The 10,995-nt window shown below is 41.8% G+C and overlaps 1 protein-coding gene across 1 annotated transcript in view; it reads right to left on the minus strand.

Moving 5' to 3' along the window:
- Nucleotides 1–10,620, minus strand: part of LOC111172848 (myosin-IIIb) — a 36,790-nt gene extending 26,170 nt beyond the window's left edge. The window contains exons 1-2 of the mRNA XM_022570014.3: nt 8,439–10,620; nt 7,567–7,701 (exon numbers count right to left, since the gene is read on the minus strand). Of these exons, the coding sequence (XP_022425722.2) occupies nt 7,567–7,701; nt 8,439–8,585 (282 nt within the window). The 5' untranslated portion in view covers nt 8,586–10,620. The remainder of the gene's footprint in view (nt 1–7,566; nt 7,702–8,438) is intronic.
- Nucleotides 10,621–10,995: the final 375 nt, after the last annotated feature.

A 10,995-nucleotide genomic window follows, 5' to 3' on the forward strand; every position in this document is an offset into this window, starting at 1 on the left:
ATCCCACTACTGGGCATATACCCTGAGAAAACATAATTCAAAAAGTCATGTACTACAATGTTCATGGCAGCTCTATTTACAGTAGCCAGGAGACAGAAGCAACCTAAGTGTCCATCAATAGATGAATGGATAAAGAAGATGTGGCACATATATACAATGGAATATTACTCAGCCATAAAAAGAAACGAAATTGAGTTATTTGTAGTGAGGTGGGTGGACCTAGAGTCTTTCATACAGAGTGAAGTAAGTCAGAAACAGAAAAACAAATACCGTATGCTAACACATATATACGGAATCTAAAAAAAAAAAAAAAAGGTTCTGATGAACCTAGGGGCAGGACAGGAATAAAGATGCAGACGTAGAGAACGGACTTGAGGACACGGGGATGGGGAAGGGTAAGCTGGGACAAAGTGAGAGAGTGGCACTGACATATACACACTACCAAACGTAAAACAGATAGCTAGTGGGAAGCAGCTGCATAGCACAGGGAGATCAGCTCGGTGCTTTGTGACCACCTAGAGGGATAGGGAGGGTGGAAGGGAGACGCAAGAAGGAGGGGATATGGGGATATATATATACATATAGCTGATTCACTTTGTTATACAGCACAAACTAACACACCATTGTAAAGCAATTATACTCCAATAAAAATGTTAAAAAAAAAAGTTACCTCTTTGTTCTCAATAGCTTGTGACTGCCCAGTCTATTACCCATTACTCAATCATGAACACAGTGCCTGCCCTCAAAGAGCTCAGCACCAGAAATGGACACATGAGTAATAAGAGGGGCAGGTGGAAGAAAGGGTGTGCCCAAGGGGAGTGTGGTGGCACCCAAGAGAGAATGGCAACTTCTGTTGTGCTAGGGTGAAGAGGGAACAGTCTGGGAATCTTCCCAGAGGACGTAACACATACAATGAGTTTGAAGGACATAGGACCTTATGGCAGGTGAACAAGAAGAAGAGCATCCCTGGAAAGGGAACACCGTGTGCAAAGGAAGGGAGCACAGAAGAATGAGGGGGGAGGTAGTGTGTCTGTCTGCCTGCGCGCGTGTGTGTGTATGTGTCTATGTCTGTGTGTCTTTGAATTCTACATACTCTGCCACTGTTGGGACAAAGGGACAGAATCCTAGAGCAGGTAGACAGGGAAAAAAAGGGGGTAACAGGGAATGACAGGTGAGCTCTTCTAAGAAGTGTGGGCTTTATTACTATACACACGCATATTATGATACCATAATATACCATTAGATAGGAGTGGTAAGCTATTGACAGGCTTTAGGCAGGAGGTCTGTTCAGATTTCTAGAAAGATGACCTTGGTAGCAGATTGGAGGGTGGACAGAACAGGAAGACACAGGGAGCTGGACACCTGTTAGGAGGTGTTGAAGCAATCGAGAGAAGCAGGGTCAAAAAGTCAAGAGTCCTGAGGACGAAGAGTCAGGGACAGATATGGAGGACTTTTATGACATAGAATCGACAGGAATTTTGTACCAACTGGATAGAGAAAGTTAAGAAGAAACAGAGTCTAGGGAGCTTGTGAGTATAAGAATAGCAATAAAGTTCTTTGATCCTCTAAAGCTAAAGGAGCAATAGACATGCAAGGCACTGTAACGCCTTCATCAGAACCACTTCTAAGCCTGGCTCCTGTCTCAAGGAGGCACATGCTTTACTGTACCGCAAGTACACTATTAAAATTCTACCCAGAGAACATTTAAATTAAGTGCTGGGTGATGATCCAAGCTAACTCAACCCTGGAATTTTCCCCTGAAACCTCACTTTAGTCTCTCTCCTGCCCTACTTTAAATCTGGCCATTTCTGCAACAAGAGCCTATTCAGTGGCATTTTATATAGGTAACCAACTTATAAACTTTCTTCATAGCTCTAGAACCTACGGAGGGACTAAGAGCTGCCATTTTGTCAGCAGGATCAAAACTCAGCTGTGGATTTAAGAACAACAAAAGGATCAGACTCGGTTGGTGCCTTTTGTTCACTAAGTGTCAGAGTTTAAGAACTGTCTGACTTGTGGTTCAAAGAAACATATAAATAAACTGCTCAGGGCACCTTTACAGGAAGAGGTCCTGTGAAGCTGATAAGCCCACCAGCAAGGTTTTAAAGGGCAGCCCGTGGGTTACAGGGAAAGGACTTTGGGTACCTGGATATAAAAAAGGAAAGCGCAAAAAAAAAAAAAAAAAAAGGAAAGCAGGCACATACTGACAATTGTCTAATCGGAGTAAATATTTAGTGAGATGGACTGAACATTTTAAAAGCATGACAAGGAACTATATTTAAATACATCAAATAAAATAATCCCCTTAGAGTTGTAAGAAAGCAGCCAAGCCTCCTACCCCACCCCTGAGGGTTGGCACCTGCAGCCTTTTATTCCTGCCCACCCTGCCAGCCATCAGACTCAAATACAGAGGTAGGTCTCCATCCCTGCATTCCTCCCGACGCCCTCAGCATTCAGGAAATGTGGCAGCTGGACGCATCTAGAATTTAACGAGCATTTTACTCCAAACCAAGAAAAATAGAAAAATCATTTACATTCCACATCTATTTTCTAAAACATCTTTGAATATTGATTCAATCACAGTATGTGCATTTGCTATGACGGCCATAATTTCAAGCAATAAAATGTTCCTTGCTCAATAAGCCATCAACTTTCCTCCACGTTATTAATGAATGGCCCATGCAACACAATCACCAGACCTTTATTCTAGTCAAAACTGCAACTTTCAAGTAGGTTCTGTACTGGCATGTTGATTTGCCCTAGTCAGATGGCAGAATTAAGAGGAATTTCTTTTCAGTGCTCTTTTGTTTGGTTGACTTTACCTTTCAAGGGTGTTAGGGTCTACAGAGGGCATAAAGCAAAAGTCAAGGATCGTCAAAATTACTCTGGAAGATGCCTTAGGGAGCACCGTGTTGGACACTGCCCACCTCTCAGGAAGGCCAAGCAACATAGTTTTCCTCCACACTGTTGGGAGAGATTTTGTTTATTTTACTGATACCAGACAAAGTCATTGGCCTGCACCTAGAAGAATGACAACGATGTCACTTGAAACTCTGGAGCCCCAGTCGGGTGGGTTGGGGGGAAGATGTTCACACTATGAGAGGCAGGAGGGCCCCAAGACTCCCGCCTCCCATTTCAGCCTCTCTCCAGGGCACACGCACAGACCGGTGGTTGGGCAGAATTGCTCCCACACCTCAGCTCTTCACGTTCTCTTGCTTTTGCTGAACGCAGAGAGCACATAAATATCGGATGCACCTCGGTTACATTTCACAGTTCTTCCCTTCTCCACTCCCAACTGTTCTGTACTTTCCTCCTGACCCCCAACACTCCAGTGACTCTCATTCTAGAACCTGGCCAGAACCTGCCATCTGAGTCACTGTTCAGTGCTCCAGGGCTTTCTAACCATCTCTGGCCAATCAAAACATGCCAGAGCTATGTTCCAGGCCATCAGTGTCCTGCTAGGACCCTAACTTGTTAACGTGATAAGCTTGACTCATGCCACAATATCAATGGGTGAAAATGGTTTTAAGTGTTAACTTGCAATGATATTGGGGCCTAGACTGGACTTTCTAGGGCCTTATATAAATGCAAAAACTGAACAGAGATAACTTTTTTCCCCCCTTCTGGCTTAGACACTGAACTTACACAAAGACCTCTGAGAGGAAAAAACAGGTTAAAAAATAATTCTTTTATCTGGTTTTAAAATATAAGGAGATTTTTTTGTTTTTGTTTTTTTTACTTGACATTCTCATTTACTAACACTCTAAACTCTTAACCATTTTAAGTTGAATGTGATTCAGGCTGAAACAGTATTTACGGGCTGAAGGTTTTATACTGAAAGGAAAAGAGAAAATGTACTTCATGTCTTAGCACATACTAGGTATCTTTTCTGAAATATGGTGCTTTTTTTTTATATGAGGTTTTTAAAATTTTATTTGTTTTATTTATTTATCTTTGGCTGCGTTGTGTCCTCATTGCTGTGCGTGGGCTTTCTCTACTGCAGTGAGCGGGGGCTACTCTTCATTGCGGTGCGTGGGCTTCTCATTGCAGTGGCTTCTCTTGTGGAGTACAGGCTCTGGGCGTGTGGGCTTCAGTAGTTGTGGCACACAGGCTCAGTAGTTGTGGCCCACAGGCTCAGTAGTTGTGGCTCACAGGCTCCAAAGTGCAGGCTCAGTAGTTGTGGCGCATGGGCTTAGTTGCTCCATGGCATGTGGGATCTTCCCGGACCAGGGATCGGACCCGTGTCCCCTGCATTGGCAGGCGGATTCTTAACCACTGTGCCACCAGGGAAGCCCCTGGTGCTTTTTCTTAAAAGTCTAATTTCTTATCATGTTTCATTTAGGTGAGACATAATAGAACTTACAGATTTTCCAAATTGAATATTAATTTAGAATAAAACTTATTCACAAATTTTCCAAAACATTATTATGTATGAGTGTTTTCTGTCCATATTTTTCTCCTATAGTAGGTGTCTGTTATACAAGAAGGCTTTGGTTTGCTTTCTGCTAACAATTAGTAATTAATTTCTGAAATGACATTTTTTATTTGCTTTTGTTTTCAGAGTTGTGGTGATTTAAGAGGGTTATTAATAACATTTTTCTATCCTCAAGAATTGCTCTGTGGAATAGCTTCTCCCTGGTCCTTTCATCACATTCAGGCAAGGAAAGAGCAAAGGCAACATAAATTTAATCTCAATATACAGGATGAGGGGAGCAATATTAAACAGATCATAATTTTATTGTGCAAGTCTCCTAAAGCACTCCTAAACAAGTTGCAGACGGAGCAACATGGTCAAGGTGCTGTGTGGACTGTCATTATCTTCCAGCTGTGTGTGTGTGCGTGTCTGTGTCTGTGTGTGTGTGCGTGTGTAATCAGGAACTGCTGCCATTTTAACCAGAGATCCCAAGTCTGTATTCCCCGGACCCGGCAGACAGCAACAGCACAGGATGGGAGAAAAGTGCTGAAGTGTTGTCCTCCTCCAGTTCTGCCACACAACTCGTATGGGACCATCGGCATGTCACTCCTTCTTTGGGTCTCTGTTCCTCAGCTGAACACTAGGAGAGTGACAGAAGGAAGGCCGAGGTCCCTGTCAGTTCTAGGAGCCCAGGAATCCCTGTGTCTATAAGCATACTGGAGGCACTGGACATACCTACCCCAGCTGCCTGGCATGGATGGCCCATTCCTGGACAGAAAAGATTGAGGACATCTGGTTCCCCATGCCAGCAACTTTGGCATGGGCCAACACAACCTGCAAAGGGCATAATATCAGCATATTGTATTGCTGAGGTATGAATAATTCAGTGTGCCAGGGCAACCTCATTATCTGTACTTAGTCACCCTGAAAAAGCAAGAGACAGTCGCAGGGGAGCATTTGCACAAGGCTCAGTTCATAGTTCTGGGCTCTTTCTCATCTTTCAAGGCCATGTGTGGCCCTTTCTGGCTGCCTTGGCTGTGCCTGAGGGACTAACATTTGGTCACTCCTCATCAGGAAGAGCAATTATTCTCCAGGTGGTGGCAGGTCTGAGCAGCCCACCTACTCTCCTGGTAAAATGGAGGGAGGGAAGGTCCCATTTCAGGCCCTGGAAAATCCCTGGAAGTTCAGTTTTCTATATCCGAATGCAGAGTCTTTGAGTCGGTGGTAAAGTGAAAAGAGACTGAAACCTCTCGGTCACTGTACTTACATTATTAAATTATAATGAGGTTTAAAACACTGAGATCTTACAGAGCTTAAGAAGAATACACTCAGGGCTTCCCTGGTGGCGCAGTGGATAAGAATCTGCCCGCCAATGCAGAGGACACAGGTTCAATCCCTGGTCTGGGAAGATCCCACATGCCGCAGAGCAACTAAGCCCGTGTGCCACAACTACTGAGCCCATGTGCCACAACTACTGAAGCCCACGTACTTAGAGCCTGTGCTCCACAAGAGAAGTCACCACAATGAGAAGCCCGCACACCGCAACAAAGAGTAGCGCCCGCTCTCCACAACTAGAGAAAGCCCGCGTGTAGCAATGAAGACCCAACACAGCCAAAAATAAATAATTTTTTAAAAAATTTAAAAAAAAAGAATACAATGAGGGACCCTAGAAACAATACTTTCCATATCTCACGAAAATGAGCATTAAAATATTAATGTTATTCTAGAGCTTCATTGGCAGGATAAAATCTATAATAGTCCCAGGGAGGGAGTGGGGAATAGTAAAATCCAAAAGGTGATACTATGAGAATATGTTATGTGACTTAACCAGCCAACTAAACAGACAAAGATGATTTCTGAAAACCAAAACCCCTTACATCTTTATATTCTGAAGAAGGCAATTGACGTGACAGAAATGTTCCCTGCAGATTATTCCATTTGAATACAAGTGAATTCCCCATACATTGTTGCCACGGCAGCCAGTATATATTGCCTTATGGCCAGGCCCTCCCAGAGCCACGTGGAAGGTTTTCGACAAGAGACCCCAGACAGTGAATTGAGGTCTGATTTCTCCTTTGTTGCTTCTCTCTTAAAGCTTTCACACATGTCTCCGTGCTCATGCATCACACATGTGACCTCAGGCATGGAGGCTGGTTCAGAGGGGCAGAGTCCAGGACAGACCAGGGTGGACCTATATCCACCCTGAGGCAATACAATAGACCTGTCCTAATATACTAATTTCATATGTTGTCATTGTGTCTTTGCCATGTTAGTTCCATGGAGGAATTGTATTTGTGGGGAAGGGACTCTTTTGCATCCAGTTACACACATTCATTCCCATTAAGAAGGCAGAAAAAAGGCAAGACTACACTGGATATAGTGGTGCTCCCTGCAGATTCTCTCTTCAAAGCAGACGCTGCCAGGAATATCAGCTGCTCCCTGCTCCCAAGTCCCAGTGGCACCTCTCACCAGAAATAGTGCCCAACTACAGGGAACTGCCTCCCCCAAGGCCACACCCCCTCCCAGGGTGGCATGCACCAAGCGATCGGCTCTTACAGAGATAAAATCCAGGACAACCCTACAAGAGGATCCCAGGTCTTCTTCTCCCTGAGGATGGGCTGAGACGTCTGCAACCACACTGATGTTTAATGTCTCCCTTGCCCAATCCCACCTTCCTTGCACATCTAGCTCCTGTAAGAACTCTCCAATAAACCTTCCATACACAATTCTCAGAGTCCGTTTTCAGGAAACCCAACCTAAGATGAGGATAAATGAACGTGAATGGGCTGATTCAAACTTGGCAACCAAGTAAACCTTGGGTTAACAATTTTTGAAAATGAGTTGCATCAATTGGAACATGTTTTCTGTGAAATTTTCCCAGCCTAGGGTAGAAAATAACCTTTTCCAACTGTGTTCCTGTATTCACTGAATTAGAAGAAGATTATTAAACCTTACAAGCAGAGAAACGTGCACATTTTCAGCACACAGCCTACCCATAAGAACGTGGAGAACACCACATCTGGTAAGGTACCTGTGCCATGCAGGAGAGACCGCCTCCCCAGATGTGCATCTTACACTATTTAGGCAACAATGAGTCTGCTCACCTCTGGTGCTCTGTTTGAATTGCTGGTTACCCAATGGGAGCCTCTTACCTCCAGGACCAGCCACAGCTGTCCTCCCACACCGTGATCTGCTTTGTAAAACATCCCATAAAACTTTACAACGTTGGGGTGATTCGGAAGAAACTGCAAAATGTTGTATTCTGCCTCAATCTCCTCATCCATATCCTACACAAGGTAAAAAGTGCATGCTGGATTCAGTATAATGTGCGAGGAAGGGTACAGGAATGATATCACGAGCAAGTAACCATTTAATAAAGCATATGTAGTCTGTGTTTTTAATGTAATCATTACCATATCTTGAAAATACCTAACAATGGACATTCAGATACCAACTAAAGCCTTCTAACTGTTATATCAATAAATGTCTTCATTATATATTCTTAATAATAATATTATAAATATCTTTTTTAAAATTTAAAAATGTCTGAATTTTCAAAGCAATTAAGGAGAAGTAGCTCAAAGGGACCCAACCAGGATAGGACACTTACAACTTCACTGTGGTAAACAGTGCACAGCATTATAGGCTCAGTATTCAGTGCTCTGAAATAGGATGCCAGGCTAAGATGACTGAATACCACAAGTCTGGGTCACTTTGTAACTTACAGAGAGATCAGCCTCTGTATAAACCTAATAAATCACTCTTTCCAAAAGAATAACATTTGAAGAGTCCAGGGGACCAAAATCAAAACAATAGTAAAATGGACAAAAGAGAAAATCAAGGGAAGTTTTAACTCCAAATGGAGTCCCTTCATTCAGATAGGCTAAGGAGTCATAACTCATTTTGAGATTTCATGCCAGGTTTCATTATCCCTAGAAAATCATCCCCAGAACAAAGAAAGAAGTTGAAAGCTCAGTGTGTATGAAACACTATATTGTGGTTATAATTTATAACTGTTACTTACACTGATTGGATCTAGAATTTTTACTGCAGCCAGGCTCCCATCTCTCTTGTTAGTTACTTTGTAGACCTTACCATAGGTGCCTTTACCTATGGTCTCTACAATTTCCCAGGTATCTGTGGGATCTGGAAGCGATTCAAGTCCAAGCATCGTGGCGCTGTAATGAAACAATCCATACAGATGTTTCCTAGTGGGAAGAAAAGTTTGTTATGTGCAACAGATCACAGGATTAGTGGCACTAGGCTTTTGAAACAAGAATATTTTTATTTCTTCAGAATCCAATGGCACATTAAAAGGATCATACACCATGATCAAGTGGGGTTTATCCCAGGAATGCAAGGATTCTTCAACATACGCAAAACAATCAATGTGATACACCATATTAACAAACTGAAGGAGAAAAACCATATTATCATCTCAATAAATGCAGAAAAAGCTTTCAACAAAATTCAACACCCATTTATGATAAAAACCCTACAGAAAGTAGGCATAGAGGGAACTTACCTCAACATAAAAAAGGCCATATATGACAAACCCACAGCCAACATCATTCTCAATGGTGAAAAACTGAAACCATTTTCTCTAAGATCAGGAGCAAGACAAGGCAGTTGTCCACCCTAACCACTATTATTGAACATAGATTTGGAAGTTTTAGCACAGCAATCAGAGAAGAAAACAGAAATAAAATGAATCCAAATCAGAAAAGAAGAAGTAAAGCTGTCACTGTTTGCAGATGACATGATACTATACATAGAGAATCCTAAAGAGGCTACCAGAAAACTACTAGAGCTAATCAATGAACTTGGTAAAGTAGCAGGATACAAAATTAATGCACAGAAATTTCTTGGATTCCTATACACTAATGATGACAAATCTGGAAAAGAAATTAAGGAAACACTCCCATTTACCACAGCAACAAAAAGAATAAAACACCTAGGAATAAACCTACCTAAGGAGAAAAAAGACCTGTATGCAGAAAACTAAAAGACACTGACAAAAGAAATTAAAGGTGATACAAACAGATGAAGAGATATACCGCATTCTTGGATTGGAAGAATCAACATTGTGAAAATGACCATACTACCCAAAGCAATCTACAGATTCAATGCAATCCCTCTCAAACTACCAATGGCATTTTTCACAGAACTAGAACAAAAAATTTTACAATTTGTATGGAAACACAAAACACCCCACAAAGAAATCTTGAGAAAGAAAAACAGAGCTGGAGGAATCAGGCTCCCTGACTTCAGACTATACTACAAAGCTACAGTAATCAAGACAGTATGGTACTGGCACAGAAACAGAAATATAGATCAATGGAACAGGATACAAAGCCCAGAGATAAACCCACACACATACGGTCACCTTATTTTTGATAAAGGAGGCAAGAGTATACAATGGAGAAAAGATAGCCTCTTCAATAAGCGGTGTTGGGAAAACTGGACAGCAACATGTAAAATAATGAAATGAGAACACTCCTTAACACCATACACAAAAATAAACTCAAAATGGATTAAAGACCTAAATGTAAGGCCAGACACCATAAAACTCTTAGAGGAAAACATAGGCAGAACACCCTATGACATAAATCACAGCAAGATCCTTTTTGACCCACCTCCTAGAGAAATGGAAATAAAAACAAAAATAAACAAATGGGACCTAATGAAACTTAAAATCTTTTGCACAGCAAAGGAAACCATAAACAAGATGAAAAGACAACCCTCAGAATGGGAGAAAATATTTGCAAACCAAGCAACTGACAAAAGATTAATCTCCAAAATTTACAAGCAGCTCATGCAGCTCAATATCTAAAAAACAAACAACACAATCCAAAAATGGGCAGAAGACCTAAATAGTCATTTCTCCAAAGAAGATACAGATTGCCAACAAACACATAAAAGGATGCTCAACATCACTAATCATTAGAGAAATGCAAATCAAACCTACAATGAGGTATCACCTCACGCTGGTCAGAATGGCCATCATCACAAAATCTACAAACAATAAATGCTGGAGAGGGTGTGGAGAAAAGGGAACCCTCTTGCACTGTTGGTGGGAATGTAAATTGATACAGCCACTATGGAGAACAGTATGGAGGTTCCTTAAAAAACTAAAAATAGAACTACCATATAACCCAGCAATCCCACTACTGGGCATATACCCTGAGAAAACCATAATTCAAAAAGAGTCATGTACCAAAATGTTCATCGCAGCTCTATTTATAATAGCCAGGATATGGAAGCAACCTAAGTGTCCATTGACAGATGAATGGATAAAGAAGATGTGGCACATATATACAATGGAATATTACTCAGCCATAAAAAGAAATGAAAGTGAGTTATTTGTAGTGAGGTGGATGGACCTCGGATCTGTCATACAGAGTGAAGTCAGAAAGAGAAAAAAAAATACCGTATGCTAACACATATATATGGAATCTAAAAAAAAAAAAAAAAAAAGGTTCTGAAGAAACTAGGGGAAAGACAGGAATAAAGACGCAGATGTAGAGAATGGGCTTGAGGACACGGGGAGCGGGAAGGGTAAACTGGGATGAAGTGAGAGA

Source organism: Delphinapterus leucas, chromosome 8, assembly GCF_059928025.1.
Source record: "Delphinapterus leucas isolate spDelLeu-1000000601 "Yukka" chromosome 8, BTC_Dleu_Yukka2, whole genome shotgun sequence".
In the NCBI taxonomy this organism is placed as follows: Eukaryota; Metazoa; Chordata; class Mammalia; order Artiodactyla; family Monodontidae; genus Delphinapterus; species Delphinapterus leucas.